Source organism: Anastrepha ludens, chromosome 4 (genome assembly GCF_028408465.1).
Source record: "Anastrepha ludens isolate Willacy chromosome 4, idAnaLude1.1, whole genome shotgun sequence".
NCBI classification, from domain to species: Eukaryota; Metazoa; Arthropoda; class Insecta; order Diptera; family Tephritidae; genus Anastrepha; species Anastrepha ludens.
The window spans coordinates 125,072,239-125,095,103 of NC_071500.1; the positions used below are offsets into that span (position 1 = coordinate 125,072,239).

At 38.2% G+C, this 22,865-nt stretch overlaps 1 protein-coding gene across 1 annotated transcript; it reads right to left on the reverse strand.

Annotated features, from left to right (window-relative positions):
* Window positions 1–2,818: 2,818 nt before the first annotated feature.
* On the reverse strand, window positions 2,819–22,412 carry LOC128861058 (uncharacterized). The gene is made up of 2 exons (XM_054098947.1): window positions 21,529–22,412; window positions 2,819–4,620 (listed from the first exon to the last, which is right to left on the reverse strand). The coding sequence occupies exons 1-2, from the start codon at window positions 22,118–22,120 to the stop codon at window positions 3,872–3,874; spliced, it is 1,341 nt and encodes a 446-aa protein (XP_053954922.1). The 5' UTR covers window positions 22,121–22,412; the 3' UTR covers window positions 2,819–3,871.
* Between the last annotated feature and the right edge of the window lie 453 nt (window positions 22,413–22,865).

The window sequence follows — 22,865 nt, forward strand, 5'->3', positions numbered from 1 at the left end:
ACGCGCTTTCTTTCTTGTCTTTTTCTACACTGCAGCTATGTAGTTCACAAGTCTCAAATCTGATTGATGTGCGATACCATTTGCAAAAATTATGAATCTTCCGATCTTCTTAGTGCCAGTGGTCGTCATCGGTATAGGAAGTCCTCATCCGAAGCTTTGTACATCTTTTCATTGGGGGGGGGGGGGATTGTTATGTGGCGGGTCCTAAACCCAGCTATCCTGGGATGCTTCGCTTTCTCGCGTTAGCTCACTCCCGAACGGGTGTTCGGAAGCTACCCAGAGGATACTTAGGCTAATCCCGAAAGTTGTGAGCTGCTGAAAACATATGCAGAAGAATTGTCCTAGCCACTCCCAAGTGAATAGCGATCAGTAACTTTCCCCATTTGCGTGGACTTCTACATATGGAATCTTCCGATAGGGTGATTCATTTTCCGCCACCTTGTTTATACTAGCTTGCAAATACCACAAGTGTGTGCACATAAATTCACTGAACTGATGAAGCATCCGATGAAGCGACGCTTGGAGTTTTTGAGAGAAAGATTCTGCGTAAGATTTTTGGACCCTTGCACGTTGGCAACGGCGAATATCCCAGGCGATGGAACGATGAGCTGTATGAGCTTTACGACGACATAGATATAGCGTAGCGAATAAAGATCCAGAGGCTACGTTGGCTGGGCCATGTCGTCCGAATGGATACAAACGCTCCGGCTTTTAAAGTATTCGATGCGGCACCAGCTGGTGGTAGCAGAGGAAGAGGAAGGCCTCATCTGCATTGGAAAGATCAGGTGGAGAAGGACTTGGCTTCATTTGGTGTGGCCCTGGTTAGCAAGAGAAAGAAACGACTGCTGCACTTTCTTAAACTCCGCCAAAATCGCGTAAGCGGTTATCGCGCCAATTAAGAAGAAGAAGATGAAGCAGTGTTAACGTGATTATTTTGGTCGACCTGTGGGCACCTCATAAATGTTATACGACAGGCGTACAGAATCGTCCAGGCTGGGTAAAAGGAACGCTATATATGGTGCTGATTTCGTCAGAGCCTGTAGGCCACGCATCTGATGGCTACTTTCGAATGACCAAAATATTAAAATGAGTTAGACGCCAAATAAGTACAATAGAATACAAAAATCCGCCCGAAAAATCTGTATATCAAGAAAATGGAAATCAAGAGTGCATTTAGGTTAAATGAAGCGGGCCGCTGAAGGAAAAAATTGTATTATTACCACATTCTTAAAAAAATACAAGGGAGTTAAAAAAATATAAAAACAAATAAAAATTTAATATTTTGGAGTTGGATTTCAAAGATCGACCGTATTTGACAGGATTTCAGAACCTAAAACTAGACTTCAAATTTGGAAAGTTCTTTGACGTGCTGAATCCGAAACTGCTCTCAGACCAATAGCCATAGGGCGACGAAGTATTTCGGTTTTTTGAGATGTGCTAAGAATTATAAGAAACGGTACGAATTATTTATACCAATTACTTCCCCCTTAAGCATACTTGCTATCGTAGCTATATAAGCTATCTGAGCAGTATCCACTGTTTTGGGCACCTAAAGACGACCTGATACCCATAAGTAGATGGAGAGGAGATGGAGCGGGAAACAGATTGGAGTTTTCAGTGACAGTCAGGCTGCATTGAATGCCCTGGAGAACGTAAAGCAAACCTCCAAAATTGTTCAAGAATGAAGAAGAAGCTTAATTCTGTCGCAAGACAGAACAGGCTTGCACTTATGTGGGTTCCAGGACACTTCGGTGTTCATGGAAACGAAATTGCCCATGAATTGGCCAACCGTGGGTCAGCATTTCACCCACAAGGGGGAATCAGTTCCGCAGGAATCATGAATTGGATCAGCAATTATGTATGCAATCCACATAAAGAGCGATGGTTCGGTCTAGAGCGCTGCAAACTGCAAAGTTTTTTGTGACAAGTCCGAACAGAAAACTGTCAAACTGTCTACTAAACTTGGACGGAGAGACGTTCGGTTGATGGTCGGTATTATTAAAGGATACAACCTATAGGATCAGCATATGACCACCATTGGAATGATGCGCCTGTCTTGCTTGGAAGAGGCGGATAGCACTGAGCACTTTCTCTGCGAGAGTCCTGCCTTTGCTAGACCAAGGCTACGAGTTTTGGGTTCCGATGTCATGAGAATGAGTAATATTCGTTCTCTAAAACTGGAGCATATTTACAGATTTACCAAAGAATCTGGAAAATTCTCACAGGACTCACTACCTCTATCTCTGTCGCTATTCTCTCTTTCTCTGATGCTTTTCCCTTTGACTATCTACCCTCTTTCCAGAGCCCTAAATAAATGGGCTTTTTAGCCTGAGTGTTTTAGGAGTCACCAAATCTCTTGGTGCTCCTTGGCTCGACCAATTCAAATTTCAATTTTCCTCCCTTACGACAACTTTATTATATTATATGTTCTTCAATTTATTATGTGTTCATTCTTAGAAGCAAATCAGAGGATAGAAAAACTCCTCAATACGGACGACACAGTCCGCGGTTCATACATCTCGTCTATTCCATAAAACAAATGTTCTCTCTCTAAGATCCTGGGGTACAAAAGAACATAAGGTTGAAGTGTAAACCTCTTAAAAAATCGAATCTAATCTAAGAGCCTAGATTGGCATTTGTCCCCTAATACAGTGTTACAAAATGCACAAACAAAAAACAAAACAAAAAACAATGAAAAAAAATATTGAGCATCTTGAATAAAACTAAACATTTAGATGGAATTGATGAATTTAATTATTTAATATTTGGTGCTTAGGACACTAAACTATTTTTTAGTACAAATATACGCATATACATAAATACAATTCTAGACAAACTCTAAGTAACTCCTTTAAATGTAAATTCTTCATCAAGTTCCCAGTTGCCAGGAATTGAACAGCTAGCAGGGAAGTTATTTCACTGGTGTAGCAACCAATAGCCTATGCGATTCTGTGCACGTCCTCAAACCTCCATTTCAACTTTCGCAAATCAGATAGATCCGCTGCGCTCGCGGTTTGAACTTTCATGCTTTGGATGAGCGCCAAAAGCGCAAACGAGTTTTAAAATCGGTGGAAGATTTTTCTGGAAATATTTTGTGTAAACAATTGAGTGGTGTGAGTGTATGTACCATGTTTGTGTGTGTGTGTAAATAGGTGTAAAACTCGAACTATGCCTACTAAAAAAACCATATGGAATGAAAAAAAAAATAAAATAAAAAACAAATCAAATTTTTTTAAATTTTGTGAATTTTTAAATTTTAATATTTCTTTTAGTTTTTACTTGTCTTAGCTAATAAGATGCTTAACTAGATTTACAATTTGTCGATAAATACAATTTTCTACTTGCATTTGCACGCTAACTAAAGACTTAGGAATACGAATACTTTTATTCGAGAATATATTACATGCAATTAAAAAAATATATACATACGTATGTATGTATGCAATGAACAATCAGTCTTTTTAAAGTAAAATAAATTAAATAGGAAATACATAAATAGGAAACAAATATCATAATACATAAAACCAGTCGTTGAAAAGACAATGAAAAAATCGAACTTTAAATGAAATTTTGCATGGCATACATCAGTTGTAGGAAACGATGATAGTACGTAATAAAAAAAAAACAAAAAACAAAAAAAATGTTTATCTTTCAATGTGAAATAACTAATGATGCGATTTACAGACTCATTCGAAATGCCATTACGTTAATTAGTATCTTTGCTCGATTGTGAAATTTTACTCGCTGTGGGCAGCTCATTCATTTATCTTACGTCCTTCGGCTGCATATTTACAAACACCCATATTTACAATGTGACATCAGTCAGTCGACCCACCAGTTGAGTCAAAACGTTGGCGCGTGCTTAATGTGATCACGTTATCGTCATCGCACTGCACCGCTGCTCCTCCTCACCACCGCTGTGACGCTGCTCATTATAATACAATATTCTCGGTCTTCTCGACGCTGTTGGCTTAGCCGCCAGCGTAGCTGTTGGTGTCATCTCATCCAGACGTATGGTAATCACCTCCTCCAGCGTCGGCGAGCTCGCCGTGCTGCCAGCACCACTAACACCCAGCAATGGCTCAGCGACACCCATGGCCGCCGCCGGCAAATTCAGGCCATGAAGCTCTGCAATGTCGTAGGTGGTCGGCACGTCCAATTCCAAAACCTCCTCTCTCTCCAGCTCCATATCCGCTTCAGCTGCTGTAAATAATGGTGACACTTTGTATGATTTCTGTTTCATTAGCTGCTGTTGCCGCTGCTGCCAGTGCTCGCCACTTTGCTGCTTCAACATGATTTCGCTTTTGTTGTTGTTGCTGTTGCTATTGTTGCCGTTGGTGGTATAAACACCAGCAATAACCGGATGATGATGCACAGCCGTAATGGAAGGGTACATAAATTTCATGCCGTAGGAGAAATGTTGATGATGATGCAATGCCTCGTTGTAGGTCGGCAGGCCGGTGGCGATGGTGTAGCAGGGTGGCGATTCTATTTGCTGGTAATAGGCTGTTGCAGCAGCTGTTGCCGGATGTTGGCCATGAGCGTCCATTAAACGATCGCAACCGACAAGATGGCCATCGGCGTACATACCGTTATTCAAGTGATTCCGTATATCCTTGTCTGCAAGTGAGAGAGAGAGAGAAAGAGATGAAGAGGTTGCTGGTTAATGTGTGACGAGCATATTTTTATGAAATAGAAGTTTGAGAAATATAAGTAAGCTTTTAAGCAGCTGTATTTTGAAAAAGCAAATTGATGTATTAAAGAAAAATAACAGCTGCGCAAGCAGTTAACATAATACCACTATAAATAACACTATTCAACAACATTTTTGCTACATAATTTGGACTCTGTATTTTTACAGATTACGAGTAAACGCTTACACCGACAGCTTTTGTGACTTTGGAAGCCCCCACTGAAATCTGCTAATAAACATTTTTATAGAACATTTCAGGATTAAAATTAAATTAATTATTTGAATTAAAATGAATTATTTTGGTTTAAATTCATTTTAATTCTCAAATATTCTATTTAAAAGGACTTTGTGCACTTTTCTTAAAGATGTGGTCAAACTGGCCCGTAAAAAGGGAAGCGAGAGGGTTAAAATGTCGCACGTGAAATTCTGCTACAGAGTCTGGCAATAATATTTCTATCAGATATCGACTCATAACATTTTTGAAGGTAATTCAAGATGGCGCAAAATAAATCACCCTAACGGAAAATTTATAATTGTTACAAATGGCGTCGTAAGTCAATCATATTAGGCACTTGTGGACTAGACAGTTGCAGTAAACAAACAGATAAGCAACGGAGCAAAGGTCAAAAGAAAGATTTTCAACACTCAAAATCATTTTTTTATTTAATAAACTTAAACTTAAGCCTTAGTAAAAATATTAATTTAACAAAAAGAAGAGATGATTAATTTTGTGCCACCTTCTGTTTATATGGTAAGAAACTTCGCAGGCGTTACTAAAAAAATATTTTATAAGAAACAAAATTGGATGATTAATTTTGCGCCACCTTGTGTTTGTGTGTATAAAAACTTTAAATCTAATTAAAAAAATTAATAAAAAGTGACTTAACCTTAGTAAAAAGTTAATAAAATAAAAAATGAAGCGATTAATTTTGCGCCACCTATGGTTGTATGCATAAGAAAGTTTGTAAGCCTTAGTAAAAAAGTGTATAAGTAACATTAATAAAAAAGTTTTTAAAAAAATCGATGATTAATTTTGCGCCAGCTTGTGTTTATACGTAATCCGTATTTTTACGGATCAATTTAGCCACTTTTTTAACATAAAAGTCCACAAAATCATTTAAATTTTCAATGAAAAAATGTGCAGTTTGTTGTGCGGTGTAATCACAATAAATATACAAATACCCTTATCGCTTTGAAAATCTCGAAATGTGCTTATGAATCGTAATGTTAGAAAATATTATAAATGCAGGCAGCAAAGAACGAAATCCTTCAAATCCTCCTAAACAACTTAAGACATGAAAAACCGCGTAGGGCGCAGACAATCAGTTTCGGCTACCAGCAGCAGAACTGTCAATCAAATATGTTTCATGCTTATGACAAGGATTCTTCTAAATGTCCAACTCACATAGCATAATCATTGTATGAGTGTGTGTATGGATGTGTGATTATGCTAGGGATGGTAAGTCACTTTGTTGTGTTTTCCATTTGGCTCAGTAATAAGCAAACAAGCAACAGTGAACGAAATGGAACGTTGCTAGACAAACGGAGCATAAGAATACATACATTCATTCAATACATATATACACACATACATACATACATTCAACACATATATACTCTTACATACTTTAATTGATAATCAATAAAAAAAGTGTGAATATGGTTACCCTCAGAGTAGTGAAAAATGCGATAAATAAATCCGAAACGTTCTTCTTGCAACTTGAGCACTTAATACCTTCAAGTCTGTTGTGCAGTGAAGTGGAGTAGAAAGGAATAATAATACATATAACAACTACAACAACAGATTGCAGTTGTCAAAGCACGACAAGTGCGGCACCAGATAGTGGCATGCCACAGCTGGAGGAGCAAAGAAAATACAAAGAAAATGTAAGGCAAACGGTTCTAAAATATAAACTAGTCTTATGTAATGCATATCTATGTGTGTATATGAGAAACATTTGCTCTTCAAAAACAAACTGCATCGTTTTTCAGCTTTTACACAAATTCTGTGAACTTTTCATTTTCTGCTCTGCTGCCAACCGCTTTCGTCTTTCATTGATTGAAAACACTTGTTGTATGCATGGAATGCGATGAATGGTTGCTCGATGCAATAATAATTGTTTTCGTTTATGTAATGAATGGGGATTTTGAGCAACGCTTTCTACATTGGGTGTAAGATTGTACCCCATTGTACCCCATGGGCACTTTCAAATAAATCGACTGGTTTTAAAGTGATTTTTATAAAGCCGTGATTGGTTCCCATTTTACTTTTTTGCCACTCAAGAAAAGAAAAATTCAAAAGAGAAGAGAGTGTAACACATTTAGAATCGACCACAGAATTTTTTCGCTGGATTACATTTATTTCAGGATCGAGTTCGAAAAAAATGGAGTTCATTATAGAGGCAACATCTTGGGGGAGAAACGAAATCGCTATAAATCTATGATTCTCATTATATTATAGTTGGTATTTAAGGTACATTTGCAAAGAAGGACGAAGAAGAAATCAATGTATTGATGTCCGAAGAAGTCGGAAATATCAAATACGTTTCACATTCTTCTATTTTTCTTGTGAAATGCTTGGAGAAAATGCGTAATCGAAAACTTGCTTTCACTCATAATTGACGAATAAAATCATAACTGGAAATCATTTAGGGCAATGCCCAAAAATTACCTTCAGCCCTTCAGTGGAAGCAAAACTAAATCTCGAACTACTATAAATTTATTGATGCTAAACACCTGGCAATTTCATATTTATGAAATATTTTTATCTTCCTTCCTTTAATTTTAAAATGAGTTATATTTCTATTTCTTAATAAAAGGTTGCGAGTAAAACATCCTATATTCCAGAAACAAAAAGAAACTGCGGCTTAACGCTTTTCAGTGGACAATTGCAGCGTTCATAACACAAGCGCAGAAGTCACATGCACCTACACTCACCATTTGCTTTATTCATATGTATGTGTGAGTATGCTTCATTAGTGCTGAAAAGCGCTCCACCATACCATCACCAGCGCTTTAAAACACTACATTGAAGCAGTGAACAAGGCAGATAAATGAAAGAAAAAGCTGCCTTTATGAGGATAGCACTTTCAGAAAACTACCTTTTTTCTTTTCTCTTTTTATGGTTCATATAAAAGCTTACAAACACATCCGTGCGCAAATGTAAATTTATTCAGTGAAAACAGTTTTAAAAAATATGTATTTTGCGAATACATATTTTTTTATACTTTTAGATGGTATTTCTAAGAAGCACCAAAGAAAATATAAGAAAAAACAACTCTCTGCACAAATTGTCGCTTCTAGTTGGAGCACAGTGTCGACGAGCTCTCATTTAGGATGGATTGTGCGCATCCGAGTTTGTCATGGGCGTCCTCTGCGCCTACTTCCATTTTCCATGTTCCATTTTAAACAACTTGGAGAGGTATCGTGAGGCTCATCACTATTTATAAAATAGTGGCAACTATGATATTATTCTTGATAGACTTCCACCAGTGATAGACAAGCAGGTTTCTGTCCCCACCGGAGCTGCGTAGATCAAGCGAATACTTTCAGAATAGTTATTGAACAATTCTTAGAAGGGAACACTGCACTTTATATTGTGTGCATCGATTTTTAGACGGCTTTTGATACTGTCAAGCGCACAGCAATATGGTCTTCTCTGTGGAAGAAATGAGTTCCTACAAGGCGCTCTATCATAATGCGGCGCTCACAGTTTTCCACAATGGCGCCACAAGCACTCCATTTACGTCCGGTGTAAAACAGGACTGTCCACTGGTGCCACCTCTTTCCGCGGTTACACTTGACGAAGTAATGCAGAAAGTGGGAAAAAGGAGCCATGGCATCACTTGGCTGCTATCCGGTCAACTGCATGAACTGAACGACGCGGACGATATTTGCCTGCTTGCACACAGACATTCCAATATGCAGGCCAAAATCGATCTTCTACTCATTGCTGCATGAAACGTTGGCCTGGAAATAAACAGTAAGAAAACGGTAACAATGCAAATGAGGGAGAAACGGTGCAGTATGTTGAAAGTTTCTGCTATCTTGGTATGCCACCAGTAGCGGCTAACGGAGGAGCTGAAGAAGAGGTAGAAAATCGTTTGCGTAACGCTAGGCCAGCTTTTGGGCGCTTACAGCCAATTTGGAAAAGTAGACAAATTTTACAGAAAACTAAAATAAGAATATTTAATGCGATGTGTGGAATCCACACTCTTAAGTGTATGGCAGTGAAATGCGGCTAATGTCTAGAAACATTACGCAAAAATTGCAAAACTTTACAAACAAATGCAAAGTTTTGTGGCCTAACTCTATCCGAAATGCGGACTTGAGGCAGATCGCAACGCAAAAGGTGAGAAGAGGTCGTAAATGGCAATGGATCGGGCAACCTCTCAGAAAGGGCAGGGAAAGCATAAGCAGATCAGCGTTGGAATGGAAACTTTAAGAACACAGACGATTCAGTCGTCGACGACACACCTGGAGCCGATCTAAGCCGTAATTGAGAAGCAATTAACCAAACGTGGAATATCGCAAAGGGAACAGCAGTTAATGCAATAAGATATAAATACTTTGTTGAAGATCTATGTTTCCCAGAGATATAAAACAAGAAGATTTTAAACGTTTTTCCCCTCTATTTTAGAAAGCGCTCAGCAAAATCTCCGCCATGCCCCTTATGGCTTGCTGGGTATATTTGCCATTTGTATATGAACGAAAATGCAGCTGATGCAGATGCAGTATACACACACACACATACATACATAACAGCATCGAACCATTAAATTTAAATTGCAGCACAATAAAAAATATGCTGCACATGGCATGCTTTTAGGCGTTGTAACGCTACATTTAAATTGTTGTGTGTGTGTGCCATTAAGTGCAATTTCCTTGAAAATGAGAAAAAATAAGTGAAAGCACATTCGCATTCACATGTCGGAAATTGGTGACATTTAACCGCTGCAGCTCAACACCGATACAAACGCCCAAAACAAATCAACACACACACGCACATAAGCATGTGAATGAATATGAAACCTTAGTAAAAACGAGCAGAAAAAAAACAAAGTCTCTTTGCTATGCAGTTGCAAACAAAAACGCTTTCAATAAATCTTTAAACGGCAGAAACATTTGAACGCAAGCGATTCCAGTCTCAACAGCCATGAAAAATGCAACAAGTGCCATAAAACTAAGTGCTTGCGTTTGTTGCCGAAGTATGCAATTAATATTTCAATTGATTACTATTAGCGCGCCTCAGTGCGCCTGAGTGTAGGCAACTAGCCAAGTAATGCAAACTGCAAATCACGTCAGTTTAAATGAAGGTCGACCGGGTATGAGAGGCGTATGCGAATATGTGTGCGTGTGTGTGTGGGCTGCGCATGTTAGAATTTATACAATTTAAGTTTGGTAAATTTTTTGAGGTATGCAGCTATTCGCCGCTTTTTCCGTGCACACACATTTTTGCACATACTTTTTTGCACAACTTTTGCAGTCTCATAAAATAAACAGGGCTGTAACGAAAATATGGCGTTCGCATGTGACCGCGAATTGCTTTCATAAAAAATTGCATATAAAATTTATATGATTTCACATATGCGCGCATAAAAACGCAAGCACTCAACATATGCGCACAAATGTATGCAACACGACGAGTACAAAAACCCATTTGTGTATGTAAGTTAACTCGCACACATACACACATACAAGCATACATAAGCGAGCATTCATTTGTTATCAATTTCAGTTTTCTGCACTTTGCCTACGGCACGCGCGCCGGACCGCGCGTGGGCGCTGCTGCAAATGTATTTTAATTTTTTTGCCCAAGTACGGTGCTATTTGCGCGCCATAAACTATGCAAACGCGCTGGAATTCGACGTCAATTTTGCAACCTGACGCCTGACATGGCATTGGCTGTGGCCAAAATAAAACATATACCAACACACACACACACGTGCACTCTTGTGAATGAAACGTTTATGTGTGTGTGTGTGTGTGAGATTTTTAATTTACATGCTGCAATTAATCGTGAAATATCGCGCAAGTGTTGCCAGCAGCGATGGCAATTTTTGTCATTGCTGCTGATGATGATGAATTTTCATGTAAATAAAAAATATGAATATTTACAACGCATTTAATTTTTTCATACGTTCCTGGATAACCTTTTAATACAAAGAATTGGAGTTTTTCCACTAAATTTCCACTTATTTTTATTTATATGTGAAATTTAGTTTGGTCAGTTTTTCGTTGTTTTGCGTATTCTATTGCATTTTCGAGTGACGCATGCAAATTGTAAATTCATACATTTCGAGTGGGATTTTTGGTTTTTTGTTTTGTTTGTGCATACACCAGAAATCAGATAAATATCTAGCATAGATAAATAGAAAACACTTCAAATGTCCGGTTTTGGGTTTTACTGGAGTTGCGAAAAGAATGTAATTTTTCAGGTTTTTGCTTGCAATACAGCTTTTAGTTTCACATATTGCATCTATTTCAATATACACTTAGGTATTTAAGTGCATACTCGTATCTGTGTACGCTCGTGTTGTACAATGGGCAGCAACCACATAGATCATGGCGATAAAATCAAACAGTTTTTTGATCTTTTAGACATGCGACATAAATATTTGCATAACAACTGTAAGTTTCAGATATTTACGAATGATTTGAGGGAATAAAATATTTGTGAAGTTAAACAATTTATTATAAAAATGCATGGCATTTAAAGTTTTTTAAAAAATTCAAAATTTAGCGTTGAAGGCAAAAAATTCAAAGCAAATCCCTATTTGCCTGAAATTTCCAAATTTCGGAGGTAATGAAATTTCTAAAATTCTAGTATCGCCCCTGAGGGAAATAACAATGCGCTTTGAAGGTAGATGGTTTTATTCAATTCAAGTTTTACCCCTATCTTTATCTTTGTCCCTTCACCTTTAACTCTCTCTCCCTCTATCCCTAACTCTGTCTCTATTGTTTCTTGTACTATAACACGGTTTGTGCTAATAGCGGTCGTCCCTCTGCAGGCAATAGCCAACCTCAAAGTGTATTTCTGCTACGAAAAAGCTCCTCATAAAAAAATATCTGCTGTTCGGCTTAAAACTGTAGGTCTTTCTATTTGTGGAACAACATCAAGACGCACACAACAAATAGGAGGAGGAGATCCACCAAATACCTAACAGAAGTGTAAGCGCCATTTTTTTTTATAACTTTCTTTTTATACCCATTCATATTTTATTCAACTTCATCTTCAGCTTCGTCTTTAGCTTAATCTTCATATTCAGCTTTTCTTCACCTCCGTCTTCATCTTCATTTTCATTTTTATCTCCATATTCATATTCATCTTCACCTTCACCTCCATCTTCATTTCCATCTTCATCTTAATTTTCATCTCCATTTCATCTTCATCTCCATCTCCATCTTCGTCTTCATCCTCATCTTCACCTTCACCTTCACCTCCATCTTTATCTTCATTTTCATCTTCATCTTCGTCTTCATCTTCATCTTGATTTTCATCTTCATCTTCAGCTTCATCTTTATCTTTACCTTCATCTTTGCCTTTATTTATACTGTTACCTTCATCCTTGCATTAATACTTAATCAAATTCAATACCAAAAATAAAGCATACATTTAGGTGCCATATATAATAAGCTCTGCATTTGAGTTATTGCCATCTTTGAAATCAAATAACGATGTCCGATGGAAATTTGGTGAGTTCATTTTTTTAGAACTCAAAAAATTTCAGTTTTACTATATCTCGAAATTAATTCTATATTTTCAATACACTCACAAACTTAACGTATGGAGTGGCTATCCACGCTGAAGACGAGAGGCTGTTTGTTTCATAGCATTCGAATATAATGGCACTTTACTGAACTCATTCCTTTTCAAAGCTGAAAAAATTTAAGTTTGACTATATCTAGAAAAAGAAAACTCACTAATTAAAAAATCTATGCAATTCTTTCAAATAAATCTTTCCTCACAACACTCCAACACTCCTTTTTCAACCATTCAAATTTTATATGGATATTTACTATATCCCAGCAATTTGAAGTATTCACAATAATATATCAACAACAATACGGTTTCCTCCTCAAATTGCTAATTTATTGCATAACAAGACAGCACAAGGTAAGTATTCCAATTCATTAATAATTAACTGTCGTCTCCATTTCTTCTCAACGGCTAGTCTGCACTCTAAAAGCAACAACTCTTCACGCTTAATTACTGTTCACAGCTTTCCAAATTCCGCCCTAATAATCAGCTCCTACCGAATGTTAAAATATAATATAAATTCCATAGAGGCGCTATGAGAGACAAACAGGCACATGCACACATTCGATTCGAACCAGGCGAAGAGTTGTACGCAAACAGCAAGTTGCTTAATTTGCAAAAAGAAACAAATAAGCGACACCGCACACGCGATGACTAGCAACAAGTGCCCTTTATATCAAAGAGCACTCAAAGAAATGCGACATAAATGAAGTTTCTCCAACTGAATTTAAATCACTGCGAGAAGGCTCAAAGCCTGCTCGAACAGTCTGTGCGAGAGCACAAAATAGATATTGCAATACTCAGCGAACCCTATAAATACGGGAATGGGAATGATTGGGTATCCGACACAACAGGCAAATCGGCTATATGGAATTGCGGAATTACTAGGTCACGAATGACGAGTATAAACGCAACACGTGGATATGTACGAGCCCGTGTTGGTAAGCTGTTTGTTTACAGCTGCTATCTTCCACCTAGCTTAACCCTAGCGGAAGCCATACACGCACTGGAAGAACTTGCACACGACATTAAAGATCATAGTCCGGTCATTGTAGCTGGCGACTTTAACGCCTGGGCAGTGAACTGGGGATGCCCTCGAACCACCCCTAGAGGTAAAGCCCTTTTAGAAGCGTTCGCTATGCTTGACATAGCGCTTATGAATACCGGGAACCAGCAAACATTCCAAAGAGCAGGGAAAGGGTCAATAATCGACCTGACATTTGTTAGCTCTAGCCTCGTGAGTAGTACGAGATGGTCCCTTAGCCAGTATTACACTGGTAGTGATCACTTCGCAATACTCTGCGCTATAGGCAAACATGATAAGCCGAAGTCATCTAACTCGCACGAGGTCAGATACCGGGTCGGAACTTTCGACCCGGAAGTGTTCGAGATAATGATGGCAAATTTTACATCTACTGGAAATGCGGCTGAAAAAACTAACCAAGTCATGAGGCAACTCACTAAAGCATGTGATGCAGCTATGAGTAAAACAAGGCCTAATAAAAACCACAGAGAGCCCGTTTACTGGTGGACGGAAGAAATCTCTGCAGCACGCGAAGAATGCAATAGAGCAAGAAGAACATATCAGCGGTCAAGAGGAATGGCCAGCTTTGAAAGGAACAGACTCTTATTTAAACAAAAACGGAAAACGCTAAAAAACGCAATTAAGAGCAGCAAACGCCAGTGCTTCCAAAAATTATGCGAGGATGCTGACAGCAATCCATGGGGATTTGCATACCAGCTGGTGATGAAAAAAACAAAAGCCTTCAAACCGCTGCCCACTACGTGCCCGGTTATTCTGCGCAACGTGGTCAAAACATTGTTCCCCCAACAGCAAGGCATCGCAGCCAACGCGGCCAGCTGTATGGAGGACGATGGAAATCGATGCCTGGCCAACGCTGACGAAATTTTGCACATTTGCAAACAGATCAGAGGCAATAAGGCACCCGTGCCCGATGCGATCCCGAATGAAGCTCTTAAGTTCGCAATCCAAAAGCATCCAGAAATCTTTGTGGATGTTTACAACTCCTGCTTAGAAGAATGCACATTCCCGAAAGAGTGGAAACTGCAAAAGCTAGTGCTAATACCAAAAGGGACTAAGCCGGCGGAAGACCCCTCAGGTTACCGCCCACTATGCTTACTGGACACGGCAGGGAAAATACTAGAGAAGCTAATTGTAAATCGCCTGGAATCTTCCATCGATAGTGCCGGAGGGTTATCGCCGCACCAATATGGCTTCCGTAAAACACGCTCTACCACAGATGCTGTTATAGCGGTTAAGCGCATTGCTCACAAAGCGATTGAAGGTTCTCGCTGGCTCTACGGAGATAAAGAGTATTGCCTAGTCACAACGTTAGATGTAAAAAATGCATTTAATACAGCAAACTGGGGCAAAATCCTAAATGCGCTGGAGAATTTCCGAGTCCCAGCCTATATTCGGAAAATTGTTGCAAGCTACTTCACTAACAGGGTGCTGCAATACAAAACCGACGAAGGAATGAAAAGGTACAGAGTAACCGGAGGAGTACCACAGGGGTCAGTGTTGGGCCCACTCCTCTGGAATGTAATGTACGATGGAGTTTTGCGTCTCCAACTACCTCCAGGATCCCAAATCATAGGGTTTGCTGATGACATTGCAATCGTAGTCGTTGCTAAATTCCTAAACCAGGCCGAAGCGATTTGCAACCAAGCGGTCGAAATCACAAAAGATTGGCTGCGCACTAGTGGTTTAAGCCTTGCAAACCATAAAACAGAGGCAGTTCTCATAAGTAGCAGGAAAATAGTAGAAACAGCAAATCTCAGAGTAGGTGACCACTCACTAGAATCTAAGCTGTACATCAAATATCTCGGAGTAATGATTGACCACAGGTTAAGCTTTAAACAGCATCTAACATACGCCAGCGATAAAGCAGCGAAGGCTGTAACCGCATTGACACGTATTATGATGAATACGAGAGGACCTAGGCAGGCTTCTAGGAAGTTGCTTAGCAGTGTGGTATCATCTATCTTGCTATATGCGGTACCAGCCTGGGTCGAAGCAACTAACTGCAGCACATACATGAAAGGCATTAAATCGGTATACCGGTTATGTGCCCTCAGGGTGTGCTGTGCATTCCGCACAGTATCGGAAGATGCTGTATTAGTCCTCGCGGGTATGCTACCAGTTAAGCTGACTGCACTAGAATTCGCCGAAATAAAAAAACATCGAGCGGATCCGGCACAGCTGACTAACCGAAGGACTGAACGGGAGCGAAGCATCCGTACTTGGCAGGAGGAATGGAGGAACTCCATGAACGGACGATGGACATATCGATTGATCCCAAATATCACAAGATGGATAAATCGAAAGCATGGTCAGATAGATTTCTACCTGACCCAAGTACTTAGTGGGCATGGATGCTTTAAGGCTTATCTGCATAGATTTAAGCACGAAGATGACCCGTACTGCACCTTTTGCGACAGTCTAGTTGAAGATGCAGAACATGTTTTCTTTGTCTGCCCTCGTTTCGAGCTGGAAAGAGTAGAATTGAGTGATAGGGTGGGGAAGCCAATAATGGTTAGCAACCTAGTAGATATCATGCTTGACTCAGAAGAACATTGGTCCGCTGTCAGTAACATGGCAAGGATAGTAATTACCCAGCTGCGTCGCAATGAACAACAGCGCAGATTGTTACGTAGAGGCAATAGGCCACACCCCCTCCCGTGAAGTAGTACCTAGTAATACTTAACGGTATTAGGAATCACCAAATTGCGTCACGCTGAACAGCAGCGCAGATTTTCAAGTAGAGGCAATAGGCCGCTCACCTCCCAGAATCAATACTTAACGATAAGTAAATACCAAACTGCGAAGTGCTGAACATCAGCGCAGATTTTCACGAAGAGGCAATAGGCCGCTCCCCCTTCCGTGAAGTATTACCTAACGGTCGTCCCGCGGGAGGGAAACGGAGCTGGGGTGGGGTTTTTAGTGGGTGAGTCGAAAGACAAGTCTCACACTTTTCGGCTTTCAATGCTTTTTGCCACCTCCAAAAAAAAAAAAAAAAAAAAAAACACATTCGATTCGAGTATATGATTGTGTCTATGCAAAACAACAAAACGCAACACATTTTAGCGTGAGTAACACAGCAATATAGCGTACTTCTTTCGGGCAAGACAATCTTCGCTTGCCTTTGCGAATTGTGGAGAATTGAGCCGCTAATTGATTGTGTACTTGTACGTACACCTCCAAACAAAGAGTATAAATGTATAAGTAGGTTAGTACAATAGATGAGGAGTCAGAGCGAACAAAAGTGATAAGCTGCGAAATGTCAGAGTAGCTACGAATTTCCGTGTTAATTTTTTTTTTTTTTTTGTTAGTATGTGCTCTGACAGCTTAATAAATACGACTAATGCGCAAATTTACTGCACGATTCGTAAAGCTGCTTAAGTATTTATGGGATATGTTGTAGTGCGAAAGTGTGTGCATGTATGTGTGCATGACGGTTACAGCTTACTTTACATTAAGCAACTGTTGTGTGTGTGTATTTCCAGTCAGTCTGCATAGAACAAAAATCAGCAACAAAACAAGAAATAAAACTAAAGCAAACAAATAAAATAAAACAAGAAACCAGGTAGCATACATTACGGTGCATACACACACACACAAGCACGCTCATATACGGATGTGAGATAACTAACGATAAATAGCTGACCTACAAACCTTACCTTACCTTTGCAAAAGCACTAAATTATAAATGACACATGTCCAGCAGCGGAGGCAAGAAAGGAAACGAGAGTGCAGGGATAAGCGGAGTATGAGCGAGGTGAGTATGTGGAATGAAGAGGAAGCAAAGCAGATACACTCGAGGGACAACAAGCTGAGATCGTAAGCAGAGCACGACCACAACTAATTCAACTAACAGAACTAATTAAGCTGTTTATGGTTAAGCGCCTATGCGCAGGCTACACACGCACGCAAGCACACCAGTGATAACACAAAAGGACACATAAATGTACAAATTCGCACACACACATATGTATGTATGTGAGCAGAGTAGGTGTATCATATAGATATGTGTGCGTTTGGTAAATATTTAGCCACACATTCACTTGATTGAGTGCAAACTAAGCCAAAATGCAAACAATTAATTTGATAGAGCTCTTGAACTGGTATTGAACTCTCGCCTCCAATATCGCTACACAGCCCCCCAATGCCCTCCATATAGGCTGCATATTAAGTGACAGCAAAAGGTGTGGCTATTAGAATGGTTGCGCATTTTGTTAGGGCGCGTGTAAATGTGTGTTTTGTTGTTAAAGTTTTTTTTAATACTCGTTACCAAAATTGACAGTTTGACAGTTCGGATGTACGAAATTGCTCAGGAAGACGCAAAAACATCTCACTACATAAGAGGGAGTTTCATATATTGGGTATCATTTGCCTCATTTTAGGCGCAAAAGCAAAAAAAGTGCAGCAAGAGAAAATGTCGAAACTAATTGAGTAAACGAAAGGGCACATTAAGCGCGAAGAGCCATAAAAAAGTTATGCGAAGCCTTCGCTTAGCTGATAAAGGAAACGAAGAAAAGCGTGGTAGCACGTTTTTAGGCGCTAGCTAAGGTTCTTTGACAGTTTGCTGGTATTAAGTAGGATATACATGAAATGATTTATAAGTTTCGGCTACAAGAAGGCAGACATGAACATTTAATAAAGATTAAGTATTAATAAAAATAAGCAACAAGTGGGCAATAAAGTGAGTGAATTTTTTAAACATAAAAATTTAAGAATGAAAATTAAATTAGTAAAAATTTAAAAAAGAAAATGTACATTGGGGGAGTAGGTTATTATACGTCGGCATGCTGTGAAATTTAGAAAAGGGAGTAGGGAATAATAATGACGTGATTATTTTGTAATATGTAAGGGATTTTTTTGTACCTTGTTTTTTTTATTTTATTTTTTCTATTTTTCGTTAATAAAAAGTACTCTTACGCTTTAAAAAAATTCTTCGTCATTCCTCAGTTTTGTGCAACCAGTTGTGTGTTCAAGCTTTCCGAATTTCTTTATTTAAGTCAATGATAACAACCTTATTGACTGGATTTACAGGGTAAAATGTCAAAAACTTAAGAACTGAAAAATAGATAGTTTATTAGACAAATAATAAGACACCATAAGTGGCTTTGGCATCGTAAAATCAAGTTCAAGACTTCTAGGAAACCGATTAAACTTTTCAAGTCCTCTTGTAAGCGGAACCAAATTAAATTGGTGGTAAGATAAGAAAATTTTCAAAAATTCGTAGTGAAAGGCTATAAAAATGTGTTTTATTTAAGATCCAATAGAGTATCGAATGTAACAGCAAAGTGGTGATACCAATGATTCCGTTCTGGTAACCCAATCTCCGATGATGTTGATAAAAACTTAAAATTCATGAAGCAAGACGAGAAAGTGAGCCCTTTCTCCATTGCTGAGAAATTGCAGACTAGTCAAAAAACCATTTGGAACTATTTGCATAAAGATTATTAGAATTATTCTTAAATTTCATCGTCACACGTTGAGTACTTTTTACTTGACCTAGTATAATCGATTGATATAAATACAAAAAAATACTTTTTTTTAATCATCTATTTCTATTGGAAAGCGTAAACTTTGCCATTAAATATGGAACGCAATTTTGTTCAAATAACTTCTACGGCCAGCCTAACACCAGTCCATTAGGCCAACTTACGCTTTTTAGCAATTTGTAGTGAATTTTTCACAATTTTTCACAACTGCTTGGGAGGAGTAAAATTTATCTTTAAGGATGCACCACAAAAGTAAATAATTTTTAAAAAAAAAAAAAAATATGTTCCAAAAAAATCATTTTCCCCAAAAACATATTTTCTCAAAAAAAGAAAAAAATAATTTCCCAAACACAAATAAAATAATTTCCTAAAAGCAAAAAACATAATTTCCCAAATATGTTTTCCAAAAAAAAAATCATTTCCACCAAACAAAATATTTTATCAAAAACGAAAAAATAAATTTCCCAAAAACAAAAAAAAATAATTTCCCAAAAATAAATATTTCCCCAAAAAAATGTATTCGAATGGAGTCAAATAGGAGCTTCTGAGCCCGCAGTGCCCTAAAAAGTTGTATTACTGAGCTAAACAACATCAACATCAATAAAAAGTAGAAGAAAATCGTTCTGCAAATGAAAAAGATTGGTAAACCCAAAATCATTTTGGCGGTACCCCAAAAATTTTACTTGAGGAACATAACAACAACATCGAGAAAAAGTAGAACGAAACCGTTCTCGGATTGAAAAAGCATTTGTTGACCTAAAACTATTTTGGCGCTAGATTTTTTTGCCAAGCGACACCAGCGCAAGTCAACTACAAGCAAAATCGTTCTCGGAATGAAAAAAAAAATTCATCCAAAATCATATTGGCGATAATTTTTTTTTTTTTGCCAAGCGACACCAGCGCAAGTCAATGTTTGCGCAGCTCATTTTGCGTGATGCTCTTCCAAAACTACCAAGGATGATAGATTTATTTCACCACGCAAAAATACGATTTTGGTTAAAAGTAAGCCAAAGTGAGTCAACTGACTACTGGATGCGCATCGCTTCTCTAGGCGCCCAATTCTCAGTACCATTTCGGCAAATTACTTGATTTTCAAATGTTTTTCATATCACCCCAACTTTCAACTATTCAAGGGAAAGTGACTCATTTTTTAATTCTCTAACAAAGTTTCTGGCTCATCTCGTATACTAACTTAGTTATCAAAGCGAAAACGGATTGATAGCCCAAATTCCAATGTTAGATGGACCACCCTGTATTACTTAAAATAATAAAATATTTTCAACGAGAATTTTCGGTATCTTTAAACTTGCACTTTAAAAATAAAATTTGAGCCAACTTTGGCAACATTTGAGCCAAAAGTGGCTGCTTGAAAAAGTATTGGAATAACGTCCCCTCTTTTTTGATTAATTTGGTTAATTGGCATCATATCCAACCCGTAACCGATTTCGAAATATTCTATTAAAATCTTCTCTTTTCAAGTTAGTTCAAGTTCACTTTTTTTTAATATTAGTTCAAGGCTCCATTTATTTTCTGTTTTTAATTAAAGGCCAATTTGAGCCAACCTTGGCACTTAAAAATGGTTGCTTGAAAAAGTACTGGTTTAACGATTTCACTGTTTCTTATCATAAAAAATACATTCTATGGAAATTACTCTGCAAATTATTTTAAAAATGAAAAAGTCGTTTTATCTCAAAAACGGTTACGCTTTGCTCATCATGTCATTTAATGAAGTTAATCAGAAATGAGCTAAGTAATAATATTGACGAGCATCTAAGATTACACTCCGCGATAAAAATAAAAGATTTTGACCAGTTATGAGAATTTTCGAATTTGTATAATTTTTTTTTTTATAAATAGCTCAATTTCTTACAGAAAACATATAAATCCAATTTTCAAATTTTATTAAATTTTTGATCATATTCTTCATATAGAAAAAGTTCGTGGATTTGTTATAAGGGATCAAGGCGCAACACCGCCAGGAAAAAAATTATAAAAAATCAACACGATTTTTTAGCAATTTCAAACTTGCACTTTATTGTATTCAAATTCAATAAGCTATAAAACTGCATACCAGAATTTTTTCTTTTCGAATCGAAACCGTGAATTTGTGATGAAAAGTTTGTGGAATTTTTCTAATATTCGTATGAAGTTTGAATTTTGGATTTTGAATTTTGAATTTTGAAATTTTTGTAGAAAGTTGGAATTTTTGTATAAAGTTTAATTTTTTGATTTGTATGAAGTTGCAATTTTTGTATAAAGTTTGAGTTTTGGATTTGTATAAAGTTAGAATTTTTGTATAAATGTCGAGTTTTGGATTTGTTGTAAAATGTTGTAAATTTGGCTTTAATTAGACAATGTGCGATTAGTTCCTAAAAAATAACAAACATTACAAAAACAAACAAAATTGGTCGAAACTGGTCAAAGTTTTAAGTTGCTAACATTTTGTCGCGCCCTTTATATCACAAGTGCATGCATACACACACCTACATACATATTTGTAGTATTTCTTATGTGTGCTCTAAACTCACTACATTTCCGATTTACTTACTGCATTTCTTCCACTGCCTGAATTTGCGATAAAAGTAGCAGGAGAATACAATGAAAATCACGGACAGCACCACCAACGCAGTGACAACCCCAATCCATAAATAATTGATTATCATGTGCATATCAGCATCGCCCAAGAAGTCTTCCAAGAAGCTGCCACCCACGCTACCCCGCTCGCCATTCTTCAGGTCGGCCAAGTTCAACACGGCGCTGTTGGAGATTTGTTCACTGGTGATGCGTTGACCAGTCGCATCCACGCCAAACGGATGCCCCTCGTCGGGGCTTCTCTGTGCACTGGCGGAAGCAACAGTATCGTATGCCACATTGCCGATGCGCTGCAGCAGCGTATTGAACGTGTGCAACGTGTTGATATGCTCGAGATCGTGATGTGATGGTATCTCGAATGTGATTTGGTTGTGTGTCAGTTGCTCGCCGGAATGTAACAGACGGTCGACTATGTTTTTTGGCGTGAGTGCCGCTAATTCGTCGGCGAAAGGGGTATCGGTGATGTCGGTGGTGCCGTCAACAAATGTGGGCTGTGGCGCGAAGGTGCTGGTTTCGTAAAGGTAATCCACTATTGTTGTTGGTTCCATTTTAATTTTCTTTTATTCACACTTTGATTGTTTCAATAAATTTTATTAAACATTTTTTGCACTACACAAATTAATTTTAATTATTTTTTTTTTTAATTTTTGTAGTGACTTGTATGTTTATTTCTTTTTCACATACGTAAATATGTATGTCACGTAAATCGCTTGTTTGTTTATATTTGCTTTCCGAAGCGCACGTTCCAACACTCGGAATTTATTTGAGAATTTCTGTCACTAACTACTAACTACAATGAAAGCAACGCGCTCGTTTCGTAATGCTCACACGTTGCCCGTCCAAGTTGAACTGAATGTTGTGCCAGCGCATGCAACAGAAGTCACTTGCCACCAAAAAATCCACCAGCCAGTCGGTTAATAGGTAGCCAAGCAGCCTTTAACAGCCTGCGCTCAATACCCATTATTAAGGGTATGTTGCGGCAGCCGAATTCAATGTGGCTGCACTACAAAAGGGAAATTTCTAGTCTCTCTCTCTCTCTCTAGCGCGCGCGCTTTCTCTGTACGAACTACTGGCTTGCTGGCTGTACACTCATAACGAAACACGGAGCGGGCGGCTTTCACTCAACAGCAGTTGCCTGTGAGAAGTGAACTCAGCGTCGTAGTTAGCAGCAGCGTTTGGTCAACTGAATCTTGCAACAAAGTACGCCAACTCAAAATCATTTTTACTACAGTGAAGTATATTTACACCTACTTTTATTGGGTGGGTGTTAGTTTGCGAAAAGAATATAATAAT